The following is a 19,190-nucleotide window of genomic DNA, read 5'->3' on the forward strand; positions in this document are numbered from 1 at the left end:
GCTGCTTCTCTTCCTTCCTTAATTCCCAGTTCACTGACACCAGACAGCCCTGCCCTGGGGCGCTTACAGCCGGAATGGGGCCTGACACCCAGGAAGGCAACAAAGCCATGTAACCCGTTGAAGAATGCTGTAGGTCATAAACGGCCCAGGGCTGACAGTTTCCCATGGTCCTGTCTAATAAACTACAGCTGTGATAAGTGCCGCTATGAAGAAGATGCGTGTGGGGCCGGGTGGAGGCTAAGATCCTGTAGAGCTAAGAAGGTTGGGCCATGGTAACAGAGTTTTGTTCTGTGTCCTGAACAGTGGGATACGGGCTGGGGCGTGGCATGATCCGAAAGAGTGACCACCACTTAGTGGAGGATGATCTGAGCAGCCACCAGGGACGTGGGAATAGATTACAAAGCCACTCCAGGCATCCAGCCAGACGAGATGGAGCAGGAGTGGGAGCCAGGACTGCAGGTCCCCAGCCAGGCCTCCCACCTCCCTGGCCCAGCTCTCCCCCTATCCTGCCCTTGCAGTCACAGAGAGACCCCAGGCAGGAAGGTAGAAAATGACCATGTTTAATGACAGTCTTCAGTTAAAAAAAAAAAAAGGCAAAAAAAAGGCTTTATACACACTGTACACATTTACATGGCTTTGGAGGGCCCAGTGTGGGCTGAGGGCTGGAGGGGATCCAGCCCACAATAGGACTGAGGTATGTTGGGGCCTCCAGGACCCGGGGTCTCTGACAAGAAGCACCTCCCTCCCCAGCTGACTGGACCTTTTGGCCTGGATCCTGGAGATTTCTAGAATCACCAACTGGAAGGCAGCCCGTTCCGGAGCCGACTTAGTAAAGGGCTAAAGGCATGGGGCCTCGAGACCCAAGTGCCAGCACCCTGCCGGACCTCACAGTAGGGACAGTGAGGGCTCCAGCTCCCCCAGCCCTGCTGAGGTCCCACCCTGAGGGATGGGACGGAGACCAGGGGCAGTTGGCTTTGACAATGACCTGCACAGGTAGGGCAGAGCCAGCCCAAGGCCACCTGCACCCTTAATGCCCAAGCCTCCCTGCCCAGTCTGAGACTGTCGCTGGCAGTGGCCACGACCCGCGTGGCCCTTCCTGCAGTCCCTCCCTGCCCCCCTGAGGAGATACGGCTCCGAGCTGTGCCTGGTGCCCACAGCCACCAAGATGGCCACAGTCTAGCCATCAGTGGCCTGGCAGGGGTCGGGGCCCTGAGGACATCTAAGCTGTCGTTAGCGGAAAGTGTTGGCAGCCTCAGTACAGCCGAAGAAGTCGGGGCCCACAAGGCGGGGGAAGCCCTCCAGGGCCTTCACCTTCACAGGGTCGAACTTCCAGTAGAGGCGGCCACGCAGGAAGTAGGCATAGCCTGAGGAGAGAGGAGGGTCAGGCTGGGCTAGTGGACACAGGGTTGGGCACAGGGGGAGGTCCCGGTGGGCAGGCCTTGGCCACTGTGGAGTTTCTTGAAACCCTCAGGCCCCAGGGTGTCCCTTCCAGAACCTGGCTTCCTTTGGCTGAGCCCTTCTGCCTGCCCCAGGGTCTGATCTGAGCTACTACCCAGCCTGACAGAGGCCGAGCCTCAGAGGCCCAACTCCTGCCTCTGGGGAAAGCAACTCTCGCTCCCCTCACCAACCCTCCTGCGCCCTGGGTCAAGGTGGGTGACACTGGCAACGTGGGAGCCCCAGAGCCTGGGACCACTGCAGGACAGCTCTCCCAGTGGTCCCGATGTGGAAGAGCACAGAAGCAAAGGGGGGGACATGAGAGAGAGCACTGGACTGGGAGTCCCTGATATAGTCCTTTGAGACCACAGGAGGCTGAGTGGCTCCTGGCTGGGAGCACGGACTGCCTGAGTGGGGTCCTGGCTCCCCACTGTCCACTGGGTGGCCCTAGTTAGGGACCTCATCGCGTGAAACTCTGTTTGCTCTTCTGGCAACTGGGCACATAATTGCATGAGACATGTAGGGAGCTCAGCACTGTGCCAGGAGCCTCATCAGCCCCCAGCGAACAGTGACTACGATTTTCCCAGCTATGACCGAGGGACCTGGGAAGGTCCTTGCACCTCTCTGGCCCTCAAATCTCCTCATGTGCTCATGGTGCAGCACTGCCCTGGCAGCAGGAGAGGGTGTAGAGCAAGGTGCTGTGCACAAAGGACCTGTGATGAGAGCTACTGCCAGCCAGCCCCTACTTCCACAGCCACCCCTCCCCCAGCGCACCATCGGCATCCTGAAAGGCAGCATCAATCTCAGAGGGCACCCCTCGCCAGTCAGTGGCCCGGCGGGGCACAGGGCTGTCCACACGGCGGGTGCTGGGGTGGAAGCGCCAGTAGTCTCCGCCTCGGAAGAAGTAGATCTTGTTCTTCTCGGGGCCCCAGACCAGCGCAGCATGGACCGAGGATCCTGGCAGACCCAGCTCAGAGAGGGCAGCGGGGCCCAGGATTGGCGTCTCCCCATCGTACTCCCAGTACTGAGCACCTGCCAGAGAGGGGAGGCTCACCAGAGCTGCCTAGCTGCCACATCCAGCCACCACCACCACCACTTACTTTCTCAGCCTCAGTGTCTTTGTCCATAAAAGTCAGAGGCCAATAATGTCTGCTTGGCATCCCCTCCACCCACACAAACCATGAGGGATGCTGGGCGATACAGGTGCTGGGAGATCCATGTGGGAAAGGTTATTCTAAGCAACAGAGAAGCCGCCTGGGTTCCCACTCCTTCCCTGCGTGTGGCTGCCCCAGACAAGTGCCTGCTGCCCACCCTGGGCCAGGCCCTGCCAGACCAGGCCCTGGCTGGGCCTTTGTGAAATCCCTGCCACCTGTAATGCCCCAGGCTCTAGTCTCTGCCAGACCTAGGTCACATCCCTGCTCTGCCTTTTCCAAGCTATGCCCTCAGGTAGCTTACTTCACCACCTCCGAGCCCGAGAGCCTCGTCTCTAGACCAGGGGCATAATCACACGTACTCCACAGGGTGCCAATTCGAGGCCCACTGTGCAATACTCTCTATTCTACTCCCACTTGGAGAGCTGCCTTCTCCGGGAAGCCCCCCAGCTGTGCCCAGAGGAGTGAGGTGTGCTCTTCCTTGGCCCTGAGGCTTCAGGGCACCCTCCATCTGCCCACTCTGTCTGTCTGTCCCTACCCTTGGCCATGATGTTCCTAGAAGTCTCCTGGGTGACCCCCCCCAGCCCCTACCCACTCACCTTGAAAGAACCAGATGTGGCCCTGGGCATCTTCGAAGGCTGCGTCCACGGGGCTGGGCAGTCCCCGCCAGTGGCGAGAGGCAAGCGCAGGGTACCCAGGCTGCAACCGGCCCCCGCGCAGCCGCCATACAAAGCCTGCCTGGAAGAAGAAGAGCTCTCCACGGATGGTGGCAACCGCATCAAAGGAAACCTCGCAGGCGTCTGGGGGGGTGTCCGGCTAGGGTAGGAGAGAAGAGTCAGAAAGAGCCCATATTGGAGCCACAGAGGCCATTTTGGTGGGGAGCTGGGAGTAGGGCCTCACTTCCTGCCTTCCCACCCTCCTGGACCTCACCTCCAGTGGCGCAATCTCGTTGGTGTCCACCCCAGCCCCAGGGCCCAGGTCCGGGGGACTGGAGGTGGGGGCTAGCCGATGCCGGCCGTAGAGGTACTGGATGCCCCTGCGGTCATCTGGGCTGAGGCTCAGTGGGTAGCGGAAGGTGTAGAAAGGGGACATGAGGGCCTTAGCCGCCGTCGTGTGCTGCAGCCCAAGCACGTGGCCAAATTCGTGGGCAGCCACCTGCAGGAGGTCTGTGCCTGGAAAAGGGAGATAGCCTAGCAATCCCCGAGCCTCCTGCAGCAAGACACTGTGCTCGGACCCAGCTCAGGGACCCTGGCAAGTCCCTGTTCTCTATGATTTTCAGTGGCCTCATCTGGAAGGTAGGTCCCCAGCCCATACCCTGGTTGTCCCCGATGGTCCAGGTCTCATCATAGTCGAAGTGGACATCCCCTTCTCGGTGGGTCTTGGGGAAAAAGGCATGGGCCAGGATGCCACCAGGGCCATCAAACGGTAGGTTGTCCCCATGCCAGTACCTGCGGGAGGGGCGGGGGCAGAGTCAGTGGCTGCTGACAGGTGGGGCTTGTTTCTGGAGGGGTCCCAGGCCACCGGTTCACCTGGTGAAGTCGATCATGATGTCAGCGTGGCCCTCGTGCACCTCTGTGAAGGTGAGTGGTGTTACGTCGCTCCACACCTGTAGGGCCTCCGCCACTGTCTGCCGCACTTGTTCCCGCACCAGCTGCCATGGGAAGCGGAGGATCCTGGGAGGAGGAGGAGGGGCCTGGGCCTGGCTTGGGGCAGGGTCAGCCCCAATGGCTGTTGGGTCAGGAGTTGCCCTTGAACGCTCAGTGGGGCCGCATGGGTGCAGGACAGGCCAGGTGTGCTCTGGGCCTCTGGTGTTGCACACTGGTCCTTCCACCACATGGGCACATCTTTGTGTGTTTGTGTGTCCTTAGGGGCACACAGGTGTCTGCACCAGGTGGAAAGAACACAGGACCAGGAGCCCCAAGACCCACCTTCTAGACCTGACTGTACCGCTCACCATGGAGAGACCTTGACCCCTGGACCCGCCCCCTCCTAGTTCCCAGCTCCCCACCTAGGGCATTTCTGGGGTCCCCAGAAGTCTCAGCTCCAGTACCAGGGGACACCACACCTGTCTTCACGCCTTGTCTTCCAGGCTGAGCGCCCCCTGCAGGATGCGTAAGTCTTAGCTTCTGTATCACTCCCATGGCCTCAGATCATCTGAGCGGAACCAAGTTGCACCAAGGGATCTGAACCATGGCACGGTTAATGCTTAGCTCCCCAAGAGGATGTGCCGTGTCTGCCTTGTTTACCACAGAGTCCCAGGGCCTGGCCCTTAGTAGGTCCCCATAGAGACTGGCTGGGGGACTGAAGGCCATGCCCCCACGTGTCTATGGGATGCCTACGCGTGTGCTGAGTGTCACAGAGGAGGCACTGCCCCTCTGCTGTGGGAGGGCCTGGATGGGTGGGTACTGTCTGTGGTGCATCTAAGTGTGGGTTTTGGGTGTTGGCCCATGGATGGCTCAGGGGTCAGTGGGCCACGAGGATCTAGCCCCAGCCTGTGTTTCAAGAAGCAGGGGTGAAGGTAGCAGGCTCACACGTGGACACACAGGTAGAGGCTGAGAGCCTGCTGGAGGCCGCTGGCCCTACCTGTAGGTGAGGTCCGTCTTCTCCCAGCGCCCGCCCGACAGCACAAACCGCTTTTGTCGGTTGCGGGCACTCAGCCCCTCGGGTGGGTCAGGCACGCCGCAGCGGGGAGGTCTGGGGCTGCCAGCAGGCCGAGGGGCCTCCTGGGCGGCTGGGGCAGGTGCTGGGCTGCTGGAGGTAGCTTCATGCCTGAGCTGTGGCCCCCTCCTCACTGGGTGGCGGCGGTGGGCATCCTGTGCAGGAGAGAGGATGCGGAGGCCCGGTCAGGCCCTGGGTCCTGGCGGCCCACAGTCAGAGGTGTGGGTTGCTGGTGCGCCCTCACTCAACCCCAGCCCCCTGTGCCCAGGGCCAAGCGGAGGCTGTCACACAGCAAGGCCCTTTGGTACAGGCTGATGGGTGTCCTGATGCTGATTCCAAGGCCTCTTACTGTCTCCTGCCTCCTCCTGGAGGGCCGGGGCTGCAGGTCACCTACTCCAGCCATCTGGGCTGGTGACGACTGGGTGGGGGTACAGTCCTTGACTGTACTCTTTGCACCCACCCAAGAATGGACCCCCCCTAAAGCTTCTGAGGAGAGTCCAGGCAAGCTTCTCTTGCTTCCCCCCCCCCACCGTCAGGAGACACTTTTCCATCTCCCTTTCTTCCTGGGTGTCCCCTGTCCGCACTCTGCCCTCTCCAGTTATGGGACCTGGCCCCTGCGCGGGACACCCATGGCAGCCACTTCCCAGCATGGAGGGGCTGCAGCCCTGCCTCGATTTGCTCACCTGGTAAGTGGGGATGATACCTCCCTATAGTGTTGGTCTTAGAAAGAGCCAAGGCGGTGCCCGCAAAGCACTCAGCATGGGGCCAGGCACCTGGAACTGACATCTAATTTCTGGGGGGCAGTTTGTCTCACATTCTGCCAGGACTGGGTACACTGTGGGGCTCGACGTGGTCTCCTGGCCCCTTCCGTGTGAGGAGAGGGCAGACACCCTACCAGACACCCAGCCCCACCCTGCTAGAGCCCCTAGACCGCAAATGGTGATTCTGACCCGGAATGCCCACCCTCTGCAAGTCCCAGAGTGGAGGTCACTGCCTCATGCAGGGAAAAAGCAGAAGCTCAGAGAGGGTGGGAGACACTGTGAGGTCACCCAGCAAGGGCATCCCAGGCTGGAGGTGAAGGCTTGAGACACTGGAAGGCAGCAGGGAGAGGCATGGAGCAGTTCTCTTTGTCGGGAAACTCAGTGCCTGTCTGGTCTGGGCCTGTCTGGTCAGGGCCGCTGTGGCCTAACCACGGCCATATTTGGGGCAGGAGCCGGGCCATCCAGGCCCCACCCTCGGCCTCTGCCTCTGGCGGCTCTCCCAGGCCCCAGGCACCCTAGAGCTCCAGTTAGCATCCCAACCTCCCAGCTCCCGATTCCAGAGTCACAAGGAAGAGACACTCAGCCCCCAAGGACACCGCATGAGGAAGAGATCTTCTGGACACCTGGAGCTTCTGAACCCTGGGGTCTTTGGAGCTACTTGGGGTGTGAGGGCCTGGACCAGTTTCCCCCCACATTGGCAGAGCTCAGCTGATACTGGGCATACTGTTCATAAGTGCTGGTTGCTGTTGTAGCTCACCTGTGTCTAGGCTAGAACCCTGCTAACAGCTCCACGGACACGCTCTTTCCCCTGACAGGACCTCTCAATATCTCTGCCTTCATCATCCCCATGTCTCAGATGAGGACGCAGAGCCCAGGGAAGTTAAAGAACTTTCCAGGGGAATAGCTGGCTGGTGGCAGGCTGTCTGTGCCCACAGCCCACCCTGACCTGCTACTCTGCGCTGCTTTTCAGGCTGGAGTCTCCCTTCCCCTGGAGGAGGGACCATGGGCAAATCACCCTCCTCTCGTCTGACTGCCCTGTCTCCCATATGGGGATGGTGCCATGGCAAAGGCTGAAGGACCTCTCTCTGTAACGCCCGCTGCAGCATCTGGAGCAGAGCAGAGCCTCTTCCCCAGCCTGGAGTCTTGCCCCAGTGGGCCCTCCCCTCCCACACCCGGGAATCTGCTCCACCAAATCCCCTACGGCTCCCACCACCCACCTGGCGTCCAGCTTCCCAAAAGTCTCTAGATTTTATATCATAAAACAAGAGTCACAGCTGGAAGAGAGCTCTCAGGCTCAGAGAAGAAGAGTGACTTGCACTGGGTCCACCTGCAAGCCACATCGTGTTCACTGGTCTTTAAGGGTGAGTGAGCAGGAGTCACTAGAGTCAGGGCCTCCAGCCGAGGGGGTCTTTTGTTTGGAGCGCATCTTCTAAGGGCTCTTGGCGTCAGTTCACCCATCACTGGGATGGGATACATGCTCCCTGCCCCGCTACCACTCTGTCTTCCCCAGCCTTTCAGGCCTGGGCCCTGGCTTCAAGGCTTGGCATAAAGCAGCCTATTACCTCAGATGGGTACACTGGGCCCCCTGGGACTGCTGGAAGGCAGTGAGGTGGGTGGTGGGCATAGACCACCTGGGGGGCTGGGGACCAGGCATACCTCATTTCCCAGGGGAAGATGCAGAGCCCAGAGAGGTCAAGGTCTCAGCCCAGGGCCACACAGCAAGTCAGGGGAGAACTGGACCTAGACCTGGGGCTCATGCCTCCCCACCCACAGCCCCCTACTCCCAGCTCTGGCTGGCCTCCAAAACCCACATTCCAGAGAAGGGCTCCTCCTCCCAGCATGTCTGCCTCCTCCCTGGCCAGCAGCCTCCCTGGGCCTGCCCTGGGGTGGGTACCCAGCTCGCTCACCCCGCCCTCCTCTGACAGGCACCAAACCACAGCCTCAAACATACTCGAGGAATTTCTCAGGGAACTCAGTTTCCTGGCTAAGATGGAGGCTTGGGGTCAGTTGGGAAAAGAGGAGGTGCCCGGCAAGGGGGAGATGAGGGAAGACCCCAGCCTGGAAACTGCTGGGTAAGGCCAGGCCAGCTGTGCCCCTCTCTGGGCCTGTTTGCTGTTGGCCCAGCAGGATAATTAATCATAGCTACTCCCTCTGCTGTGGGCAGGAGGTGACCCTGAGGGGAGGGCACTTGGCTAGACCATGAGGAAGGCAGGGGAGCATTGCCACACCATTCTGTGCCCCACTGAGGCTCAGAGAGATCAAGCAACCTGCCCAAGTCACACAGCTAGTGGGCAGGGAGGTCCATCTCCCCCTCACCTCCCCTGCTGACTCCAGAAGGGAAGCAGCATCCGTCCCACTGGACTACGGGGCTTTCATCAACCCCGAAGGCTGTGAATCGGGATGGATAAATATTTACAGAGCTTTTCTGGCCCTGCTGACAGCAGCCTGGGGATAAACACGTCAGAGGCGACCCCAAATGCTCCCTGCATATCTGCAGCGTGACAGACAACAGCCCAGCTCAGACCCGGCCCCAACTGACCCCGCACAAGTGGCAAAGTGGCAGCTACAGGTGTCAGAATGTCTCCAGCGTGCCTGGCTGAGCCATCTCCCAGCCTCACTTCATTTACTCCTCAGCCCCACAGTGGGCACTGTTAGCTCCCACCCACCCAGACAAGACTGGAAGGGTGAGGGGCTCACCTAGGCTCTCCAGTTCCCAAACCATGGGGTCAACAGCTACTCAGGGTGATTCCTGACTACCTCAAAATCTAGGGGACCTGGACGGGCTAGGGAAGAGGCAGAGCCCCTGGACCCAGGTACCCCCACCCCTTCTATCCCCTCCTGTTCCCATAGCCAGTGCAGGGCAGGGCAAGACTGGCCACTGTAGAGCTGTCATGGCTGGCAGAGGAGCCCAGCCTGGCCAGAACTCCCTCCTCACCAGACCCATCTGGAGACTCTGCCTGACACCCCTCTAATGCCCCGATCCCTGCCTGAGCCAGCTGGATGCTTAGTTGGGCGTTCAAGTGGGCTGGGCACCCAGTTGCCCAGGCTGTGGCCCCAGGCCCACATGCCACCCCTCTCACTGGTCCCCCAAAACCCCAGCTCCAGGGGAGGTGGCAGCCTTCTGGGAACACACAGGCTGTCATACATGCCGGGGATGTCCCTTCTCTCCTCCTCCCCTCATCACACCTTTGTCTCCCTTCCCTGTCTCACCCAACCGCCTGCTCTCTGAGGGTCTCCACTACCTGCTGTTGGCCCCTTCTTTCTCACCCCCACCTTGCGGTCACACACACTATAGCTCTCACACCCGCGTGGCATCTAGGCTCCACTCCTCCCAAACTCACCACCTGCAGGTGCCCAGGCGGTAGTGCCTCCTCCATGCTCGACCCCACCTCCCCGCCACAGGCTGCCCTGTGCACCAGTTTCTTTAACCCTCCAGCCTGGAGGTGTGCGCACTGAGACCACACACCTGGAGGCTGACACCAGCATGAGACCTACGGGGCTTTGTCCCTGCAATGAAAAAGGAGCCATAGCCACTCCCTCTGTACCTCTCCCAACACACACATCAGGATGGCGGCTGGGGCACCACGCAGCCAGTCCTCTAGCTGCGAGGGGGCATGCATCCAGCGCGGAGTCCCGCCTCACCAGCCTGAGCGATTAGGGGTTAGGCTCCACTTGCACACCTCCAGGGACGGGAAGCTCACTATCTATCAACGCCAGCAGGGACCCAGACAGCGTTTCAGGTAACGGGCTGCGCCGGGCCAATCCGGGCGCCCCCGTGGGTCCAACTCAGCCATTGGGCCCAGCCGCGTGCCGGGCGCCCCTCGGCGAGGGGCGGCCAACCGGCGGCGGGCACTCACCGGCGGCCACGGGGCCTGGGCCAGCAGCGGCGGCGGCGGGAGCAGCAGCAGCAGCAGCGGGAGCAGGAGGGCGCGCGGGGCCGCGCCGCGGAACCGGGCGGCCCGAGCCATCCGCCCCGGGGCTGCTGGGCCTGCTGGGCCGCGCCGGCCGCCGCCCCTTATAGCCTCCGCCCCGCCCCCGCCCGCGCGGCCCCGCCCCCGCGCCTTTTGTTCTGCACTCGCCCCGCGCCGGCGGCCTGGGTGGGGGAGGTGGGCGGGGAGGGCTGGCCCGGCCGGGGCGGCCCGCGGATCCGGTCCTTCCCCGGGACGGGCCGGGCCTGTGGTCTCAGGGGCCTGGTGCTGGGTGACCCTGGCCAGCTCGTGCTGCTCCGGGCCTCAGTTTCCCCTGTGCGATGGGGAGTCTGAGAGGAGTCGGGTTTCACTCCTCCCCTCATCCACCCCTAACTTTGGGAGATGCATCCCTAGCTGGTCTCCTTGGTGAACTGACCTCTGACCTGTTAGCCTGTGGCAGGTGGCGGCAGCCATAGGCTAGTTCCCCCACTCCTCAGAGCCTCAGATCCCTGTGATCACAGCCTGTGGGGAAAGGGATATTAAAATGTGTCTCAGGAAAGGGGAAATTGAGGCCTATGAAGTCCTGGCCAGCCCCCCAGCTTGGAACAAAACAATAGACAGTTTATAGATAAGAAACTGAGACCCCTCCCAAGAGGGAAGGCCCAGATCAGGCTTTTCCAAACCAGCAGGCAGGTGGAGGGGTCAGGAGGCCCTCTCCTTGGTCAGCTGGAGGGAGGGTTCAGTCAGAAGGCCATGGAGGGCAGTGTCTGAGTCGGGTACTGGGGGCTCAGGCTGTCCCTCGGTCAGTGAAAACAGGAGGGGGAGCTGACCACATGCTGGAAGGGATCCTCTGGGCTCATATAATCCTGGTGATGACTGAGGGAAGCCCCACCACCTGGCTCCACCCCATCACAGGCAACACTGCAGAGCCAGATCAGAGACAGTGGCTCCCGTCCGGGTGGACAGGGTTCCGAGCTTCTGCAGGGTGAGGCTGTGAGCACCCAGTCTGGGCCTAAGAAGAAAGGACCATCAGGCTGACTCAACCCTGCCTCCGGGTCCCAGTCCAGGGAGCCTTCACAGCCTCTCCAAGGAGGCTCCACAGAGACGCCTAGAGGCGAGGAGAGGGAAGACAGCAGTGATTTTTAGTACCTGGACTGTTAGCAATCTTTCTTTAAAGTTACTCACTTAAAAATTGAAATACCCTGGGAAGGGTACAGCTCAAGTGGTAGAGCGCATGCTCAGCACCCACGAGGTCTCAGGTTGAATCCCTCTTAACTTCCTCCAAGAGGAAATCAATGAAGAAACCTAATCATCTCCCCCTCAGAAAAATTAAAATACCTCCTTCGGCCCCATTTTAGCAATATTCGTCAAGAAATCATGGATCTGATTAGTTCATTTACATTTTTTCTAATGCACATGAAAATGCATGAAGTAAAAACATTCACTTGTGTCACTACCTTAAGTGGTCTTGAGTGCCTTCCGGAGGGGCATGGTCATGCTTTGGGGAACCACAGTGGTCCACCAGTCCTGGGAGCTCAGGTGACAACTACCCACGCTGTAGGCCGCAGTGCAGAGCCATGGTTACAGCAAGGTGGGCTGGCCACAGAGGGCTTCCTCTAGGAGGAGGACCCTGATGAACCTAGGATGGGCCAGTTTGGCAAACAGGAACAGGTGGGCAGGGACTGCATGGGCAAAAGTTGGACCAGCCCCCGCATGTATGTGAGGAGAGAGTGACCAACCCTTCACATGCTCCCCTCACCTCAGGGTGGGTGGTCACCCCCACTTCAGAAAGGAGAAAACTGAGGCCCAGCCTAGATGGGAGTCAGGGGAGGAAGGGCACTGCTTCGCAGGCTGGCTGTGAGTACTGTGTGTTAGGGACACAGTAGAGACATAACCAAGCCTGCCAGTCACTGCCGTTGCCTTTCTCCCCACCTTCTCTTTCACTCCGCTCCTCACAGAGGGGCTTATTTCCCCACCTGGGAGCCACCCCCATCCTTTTGCTCTGGGCTATTTCATCCTTCCCACAATCCTGAGGCCAGGAGGCCTCCCACAGGCACAAGGGACAGTGATAGCGGTGTTGGTAAAGAAATCAGGGCTCCTCCCCTCCAAGGGTAATGATATGACCACTGAGAAGTCCCTCAGGAAAGACCATGAAAACCTCGAATTCCTAAGGGCTGGGAAGCGTCCTAAATCCAGCCTCTGCCCTGCCCAGGGCCTGGAACCAGGTGGTAAAATTCGAAGCCACAGGATTCCAACCTGCACAGACGCCGCTGTGCACTCAGGTCACCGCCTTTGGGAGGGACATGCTGCTCAAACCCTATCAGGGTCTGGCGCTGCATCCGTGGGACAGGGGTTCGGGCTGGGTGGAGGGCCACGCGGGGGGGCTCATCTCATCTCTGCCGGGGCTGCCTAGGGCGCGGGTCGCGTTTTTGCCGGGAAGGAGTCCGAGACCCGTCCGGACGCCCCCTGGCGGGGGTTCCGGGGACAGTCTGCGTGCCTTCCTCTGGCCAAGTGAGGGGTGGGTGCTTCTATCCCGACCCAGTTCACCCGCGACCCTGATGCCACGCCGTAGCCAGCAAGCGCTGTCCGATAGGGACAGCTCGCTGCGCTCCACGGTGGTCTTTGAAGGACCATGCCCGTCGTCCCTGCGTACGTCCTTGGGGCCCTGCGACACCAGCCAGTGTCTCCAGGGCGCACACAGCCAGGAGCGAGGAGGGCACCGGGAGGGCGCCGTGAGGGAGCAGGGTTACCGACACCAGAGGATGAGGGAAGGGAGAGTCCTGGGGTCCCGCAGGAGAGCAGCGTGGCCCCCCCGGCCGCGCTCCCGCTAGGGGCGTGTCCGCGAGTCCCCGCCTCGGCCCCGCCCCGCTGCACCGGCTGTGCGCAGCGCTACTGTATTAGTCCCCGAGGCAGAACCGCTGCCGCCGTCGCCGTCTCTGACTCTGCTCCGTCGGTCCCCCTGCCCTGACCATGCCCCGGGGGAGTCGCAGCATGGCCGCCAGGCCAGCCAGGTGTGAGCGAGACCGGAGGCCCGCGGGGAGGGGGCCGGGAAGAGCGGTACCCCCAAGGGCGAGCCAGCGTGACCTTGGCGGCTGCAGCGCCATCTTGGTGGGGGAGGGGCGGGGTGCTGCAACCCAGGGTCTAAAACGGTGGTCACCACCCTCTGGGAAGCAAAGAGGGTGCCTCTCCGAAGTTGAGGGCCCTGGGGCCCCCGGCCGCCCCGGATTAACTCTGCTTCCCCCGCACTTTGCAGCCGCACCGCCGCGCCCTCTGCCCACCCGCCAGCGCACCCACCGCCCTCGGCTGCAGCCCCGGCGCCCGCCCCGTCGGGCCAGCCCGGCCTGATGGCGCAGATGGCGACCACGGCCGCCGGAGTGGCAGTGGGCTCGGCTGTGGGACACGTCATGGGCAGCGCTCTGACCGGAGCGTTCAGCGGGGGGAGCTCGGAGCCCGCCCAGCCTGCTGCCCAGCCTGCTGCCCAGCAGGTGAGCAACGGGCTCAGGGGAAACTGAGGCCGCCTTCTCTCAAGGCCGCCTAGCAGAGAGCTCCCTGAATGTCCAGCGAGGAGTGTCCGAGGGTGTCCAGAGCTGCCTCGGCCAAGGACTTTGAGCAGGGAGGGTCCTATTCCTCGCTCTGATTTTGGCCTCTGGTCAGTAATAGCAGGGTCTCCAGCCCCTCCCCTGAGGCCAAGGTCCCTAGACCCCGGTGGAGATGGGAAAGCCGAGGTTCTTAAGGAACTCAGACTGGCCCAAGGTCACCTAACCCTAGTAGAAGGGAGTTGAAGTTCCTGAGTCCCAGCTCTCCCACTCAGGTCTGCCCTGTAACCCCTGCACCCAAGGGAAAAGGGTAGCGAGTGACTCTGGGCCTGTTCCCTGCTGGCCTGTCCCCCACTAGGCACCCCACCAGTCCTAAGCCAAATTCGGGCTTTGTGGCAGGGTCAGGGGCCATGAGGATCAGTGTGGCTGAGCCTGGAAGGTGCTAGAACTTGTTGGGGTGGGGCTCATACTCCAGCAGAACACTGGGCTTTTCTAGAACCTTCTACCTCACTCCACCACCTGCCAACATGCTTGTTATGGTACCAGCGGTAGCATCAGCAGGGTGGTTTTGAGAGAGCTGTGGGCTCACCCTGTTTCATGGATGGAGCAGCTGAGACTGGACAGGGCAGACTGGCCCTGGGTCACTTGGCCTGCCAGGGACCCTTGGGGCACCCGGGCTGGGCGTGTGGGGAGGGGCAGCTGGCCCCCCCAGCTTTGGAGTCCTCTTCTGGCTGCCACTCTCAAGCTGACCTTGCTGCCTCCTGTGCTGTGCCCCAGGCCCCCGCCCGCACTGCCCCCCAGCCCCTGCAGATGGGGCCCTGCGCCTATGAGATCAGGCAGTTCCTGGACTGCTCTACCACTCAGAGTGACCTGTCCCTGTGCGAGGGCTTCAGTGAGGCCCTGAAGCAGTGCAAGTACAACCACGGTGAGTAGGCGGCCCCTGACCCAGGCTGGGGCGGGAGGGGTGGTCCTGCCTCCTGCACCTGCAGGTTCACCTCCAGCCTGTGCACCCCTCCCTCTGCAGGTCTGAGCTCCCTGCCCTGAAGAGACTGCTGCAGATTCAGGGGCCAACCCTGCACCCGCCTTCACTCCTTCACCACCAGCCAGACCATGACATCAGGTTGTGCCCGTGTAGCTGGGACTAGGAGTGAGGAGGGGGTTTCTCAACCCCCAGGTGACCCGAGACGAAAATGTGCAATTAAAAGAGTTTATTTTAGACCCAAGTCTGCTGTGTCCTCTGTCATTGGACTGTCTGCAGGGTGGGGGAAGATGCTTCACTGTGAGCTGGTGTCCTGGGTTGGGAGGGTGACCTTGTAATCCTGTTGTAATCAGTCTCGGGCAGTCCAAATGGGGGTGAGGCATCAGCAGGTGATCTCAAGGGCGTATGACACCTGGGGCTGGAATCCCTGGAGGAGTATGTTGTCTCCTCTCAGGGACCCCGGCCTCTCCACGCCCTTCTCTCTGCCTCTGATCCCTTTCTTAGCTCCCACATCTTAGGGGCGTCTGAGGCAGCTTTGTATTGTCTGTGACCTTCCCCCTCTTGCTGATGCAATTTCCCAGTAATTCCCGATTCTGCAAGAGGAATGCGGCTGGGACTTCAGGCTTGATAACACAAGGTAAAGGTCATGGCCAACCCACTTGGGTCTGAGTCCAGCTTGGCCACTTGGCTGTGGTGTGCCAGGTCACAGGGCCGTCAGAACAGAGGGGCCGGCCCTTCAAACGCCATCACACAGGGATTTTGTTCAACAGCTCTGCAATGAGCGCCTCCCCTGTGCCTCCTGGACCCTGAGGATGCTCCTGTCCTTGGGCTCTTAGACTCTAGCCGGATGGTGGAGACCTGTCTCCCAGTATAGTGTGTTCCATCACGGGGGTATATGTGTGTCCAAGGGAGGCTGGTGTTGGGGTCCACCTCTCAGCACACACATCTTCCCCTGGGAAGGGTTTGCACTTCTGGGTGTGAGCATCCCCTCAGGTATCTCTGTCGTTTCCTTACCTGGCTCCTGGCCCAGCTGGTGGGTCCTGGACAGCAGGGAGCCCACCCTTTGCCTTGAAGGAGGGCCTTGCTCCTGGTGGCCACGCCGAGTGCCTGCGCGCCTCCTCCAGCCATCACCCACGGAGGGCAGGCCTGACAGCCAGCGCAGCTCCTCTGGAAGGCCCAAGAAGCCCTGCCCATGGGGCTGCCCAGAAGATGCACCCCCCCCACTGGGGGGCACTTCTGTGACACTCACCTGCCAGCTCTGGATACCAGTCATCCAGGTTCTCCAGCATGGACTCATAGCGGGTGGGGGCTGCGCCTTCCCCCTCTGCAGAGGGGTGAAGACTGATTTCCTGGCTGGCTCGGTGGTCTCCACCCCCACCTCTCACTCTGAACCCACTTGCTGGCCCAGACTGGGGCCAGGACAAGGCATTGGATGGGAAAGTCAGGGCTAGGTCCTGGCCAAAGCGAGGGTGGGGCAGGGCTTGGGTAGTCTTCAGCTGCTGTCCCCACCCTTACATTCCAACATAGCCGCAGCAGGGAGTCTTGGGCCCCACTTACTGATGACCTGCACCAGGACATATGTGCCACGCTCCTGCAGCAGGGGGCTGCCCACGAAGGGCGTCAGGGAAGTCTCCTCCTCCAGTCCCTCACCCAGGCTCACCAGGTGCCCGTCCTCAGCCAGGAGGGCGATGGTCACTGGGAGGACAGAGAGGGAGGCAGGGCAGGGCAGGCACCCCTGCCTGGGGGCCATCAGCCAGTCCTCCCAGCACCCCTCCCCACCCCCTCACCATCTGGGGGCACCTGCCCCCTCCGCCTCAGGTGGGCAGTGAGGGTCACCAGGCTGCAACAGGGGTTCACCAGCTCCCAGCAGCCAGCTGTAGGGGAAGGGCAGAGGTGAGTGAATGGGACCCTCTATTTTCCCCCAAACTGAGACCCTCTGCCTCCCTCCTGTCTCTTCCCTACAGAGCAGGGAAGGGAGCTACAGAATAGCAATGTCTCCCTTCCATCTCCCAAGATATCAGTGATGGGTGCACAGCTCATGCTTCCTGCATGGGACCTTACACTCCCACTTCAGCCCCACTTCCAGCCCCCCTGCCCCCGACAGCCCCCCTCAACCTGCATTAGCCCTGCCTCCCCCAGACGGTTGAGAATCTGCAGCAGTGACTAGAGCTTCAGGTGCGTCATGCATCCTGGAGCTTGAGGACCGCTGATCAGCTAAGAAATGGAGCAGTTTGAAAACATGCTCCAAGGTAACAGTGGTGGTGAGAGCGGAGTAGGGGCGGGGTAGGGGCCACCCTTGAGGAACCCAAGTGAATTTCCCAGGACCTCAAGGCACTCACTCCAGACACTCCCATCCCCTTCCCACGTGCACCCCCTTCCCCACACTACCTCCCCACCCACCCCCAAGGCAGTGGGACTGAACCTCACCACCCATCTGCCAGGACAGGGGACTCCACTTACCCCCAAACATCACTGTGATAAACATGGCTGCAGAGGAGAGGAGACAGATGTGGGGGCTTTGGTCCTCCAACCCCCAACTTCTGGATAAAGCAAGGATCCAGGGCTCAGATCTACTCTGGGTTGGGCCCTGCAGGAGATGTATGTGTGTGGAGGTGACGGGTGGGTGATAGTTGGGTGGGCCCAGGGGAGCTCCCTGCCTGCCACCCTTGGGGCTGGGTTCCCCCAGCCCAGAGGGGTCCCTGAAGCTACTCCTGGACCCTTGGCCTCCTCTTCCTCCCACTTGCTGGATCAGAGCAGCCAGAGAAGGCTGAGGCCCTCCCAGCTTCCAAGCTGGTCTCCATGGCAGTGGGAACTGCCAAGACGTCAGGCAGGAAATGCCTTCCCCCCAGTGTCTGGGTAACGGGTTCTGGGAAGGGTACAGGCATTCCCTGACACAGGGCTACAATGGGGGCTGGAGCTTCAGGGTCCAGGGATGTCCAGAGACCACATCCTCCGACCAGAAGAGACAGAGCTCCCAGGCTGAAAGTGGGGGAGGTCCTGGGGGTGGGGTGCCTGCCAAGGCTGTGTCAGAAGCAGGGTCCCCATTAACCCTCCAGGCCCCCATCCCTGGGCTCACTCCCAGCCTCCCTCTCTTCTGTCCCTGTTTCTTTCCTTTTTCAGTCCAGTTTCTTGAGGTATGATTTACATACCACAAAATTCACCCTTTTTAGTGTCCTCGAGTTGTGACAAATATCATGCAACCACCAACACGGTCAGGATAAGTAACGTTTTCATCACCCCCGCACCAAATTCCCTTATGCCACTTTGTGGTCACTCCCAGCCCTAGCAAGCACTGCAGTGTTCTTGGCCCCTGCCCTCTCTCTCTGCCTTATAGGGGGAGCCACACAGAGTGTGGAGCCTTTCAAGTCCGGTCACTCACTCAGCTCCACACACCCACGTGAGACTCACCCAGGTGGTCACTGTATCAGTGGCTCCTTCTCATCACCGAGGAGGGCTCCCTGCCTGGAGGTACCACAGTCTGGGGACCCACTCATGTGCTGCTGTTTGGATTGTTTCCAGTTTTTGACGATTATGAATAAAGCCGGTACAAAGACTGGCCTGCAGTTCTCTGGGTGAAGAGACACCTTTCCATTTCCAGTAGATAGCTGTAAATACCGTAAATACTGACCAGTAGAGGGATTGCTTGGTCACGTGGGGAGAGAAATTTAATTTCTTTGCAAGAAACTGCCCATGTTTTCCAGCATGCCACCCCTTTCATATTGCTCCTCTACCCATCTGCTTGTGGCTGGGGCTCCCGGATTCCCAGCGGGTCACGAGCACCTCTTTCTTAGCTGTGCCTCCAACTGGCTCCCTGGGGAGTAGGCTGATCATCCACCCTCTTCAGGCAGAGCTCTGGGCAGGAGGCAGGAGGAGGACCAGCTCCTCCGTGCAGCTCACCAGGGTTGCTCCTGACAAGACTTTCCTCGGTACTAACACCTGTAAAGGGGATGAAAAGCATGCTCACAGCACCACCGTGCAGCAGGTCAGCACAAGGATTAAACGCAGTTCCCTTTAAAGTGCAGCCTCTGGCTGAGCACACAGCAGATGCTCAGAGGCAGTACTGGGGCAACAGGCAGCATGTCCTAAACCTACCTACACGCAGGGCACTTCCTTCCCGGCACGCCACTGTTTCTGGGGACCCATGACCTGCAGAACAAGCGCAAGAGTGGCTGCAGCTAGATTTTGGAAGGGATGGCTGCTCGGGGCCCTGGAACTTCAGCTCCAATGACCACCACCCTGTCGTCCAAAGGGTTTTACTGTAGTGCCGCTGAGGAGGGGTCTTTTGTCTTGAGCGTCACGGAGGTACTCTAAAGAGGTTAGGAACGGAGTAGGACCCACAGTGGGGGGCTTTCATAACCTCCCCTAAGTGAGCCCTCAGGCTGCAACAATAGGGCACTGTTTTCACTTGTTTTCTTAGTATTCAGGTATGGGAAGGCCAACAGATCAGGAGATGACCACCGTTGAGAAGATGATTTGTGACGCACAGTTCCCAAGAGGAGGGGGCACGACACACTGTGGGGGGCCAGGCCACATGGGAAAGCACCAGGGTTGGTCAGGAGGTAGATGGAGGGGAGCTCTGAGCAGGACCCCTTCTTGTGGTTTCTGAGAGAAGGAACCAACCTGCAAGGCAGGATAACTGGTTGGAATAACCTCAGGGCTCTGGGGCACAGGGGCTGTCCCTGGCTGTCTGGTACCTGGCCCTGGGTGACTAGGGCGGGAAGACAGTGGCTCAATGCAAGAGCTCCCTTAGAGAAGGTGGTTGG

At 60.6% G+C, this 19,190-nt stretch overlaps 3 protein-coding genes across 3 annotated transcripts; 1 reads left to right on the forward strand and 2 right to left on the reverse strand.

The window, feature by feature from the left end:
* Positions 1-544: 544 nt before the first annotated feature.
* Positions 545-10,019, reverse strand: MMP11 (matrix metallopeptidase 11). The gene is made up of 8 exons (XM_074356257.1): positions 9,862-10,019; positions 5,169-5,398; positions 4,115-4,258; positions 3,900-4,033; positions 3,516-3,757; positions 3,185-3,401; positions 2,209-2,466; positions 545-1,364 (listed from the first exon to the last, which is right to left on the reverse strand). The coding sequence occupies exons 1-8, from the start codon at positions 9,970-9,972 to the stop codon at positions 1,231-1,233; spliced, it is 1,470 nt and encodes a 489-aa protein (XP_074212358.1). The 5' UTR covers positions 9,973-10,019; the 3' UTR covers positions 545-1,230.
* Positions 10,020-12,762: 2,743 nt separating this feature from the next.
* CHCHD10 (coiled-coil-helix-coiled-coil-helix domain containing 10) lies at positions 12,763-14,666 on the forward strand. The gene is made up of 4 exons (XM_074356096.1): positions 12,763-12,923; positions 13,166-13,397; positions 14,226-14,373; positions 14,473-14,666. Exons 1-4 carry the CDS (start codon positions 12,883-12,885, stop codon positions 14,490-14,492), a joined length of 441 nt encoding a protein of 146 aa, XP_074212197.1. The 5' UTR covers positions 12,763-12,882; the 3' UTR covers positions 14,493-14,666.
* A 110-nt stretch (positions 14,667-14,776) lies between these two features.
* C32H22orf15 (chromosome 32 C22orf15 homolog) lies at positions 14,777-17,215 on the reverse strand. Its single transcript, XM_045517048.2, has 5 exons — positions 16,888-17,215; positions 16,215-16,301; positions 15,985-16,122; positions 15,677-15,751; positions 14,777-15,594 (listed from the first exon to the last, which is right to left on the reverse strand). Exons 1-5 carry the CDS (start codon positions 16,910-16,912, stop codon positions 15,311-15,313), a joined length of 609 nt encoding a protein of 202 aa, XP_045373004.2. The 5' UTR covers positions 16,913-17,215; the 3' UTR covers positions 14,777-15,310.
* Positions 17,216-19,190: the final 1,975 nt, after the last annotated feature.

Source organism: Camelus bactrianus, chromosome 32 (assembly GCF_048773025.1).
Source record: "Camelus bactrianus isolate YW-2024 breed Bactrian camel chromosome 32, ASM4877302v1, whole genome shotgun sequence".
Lineage (NCBI taxonomy): Eukaryota > Metazoa > Chordata > Mammalia > Artiodactyla > Camelidae > Camelus > Camelus bactrianus.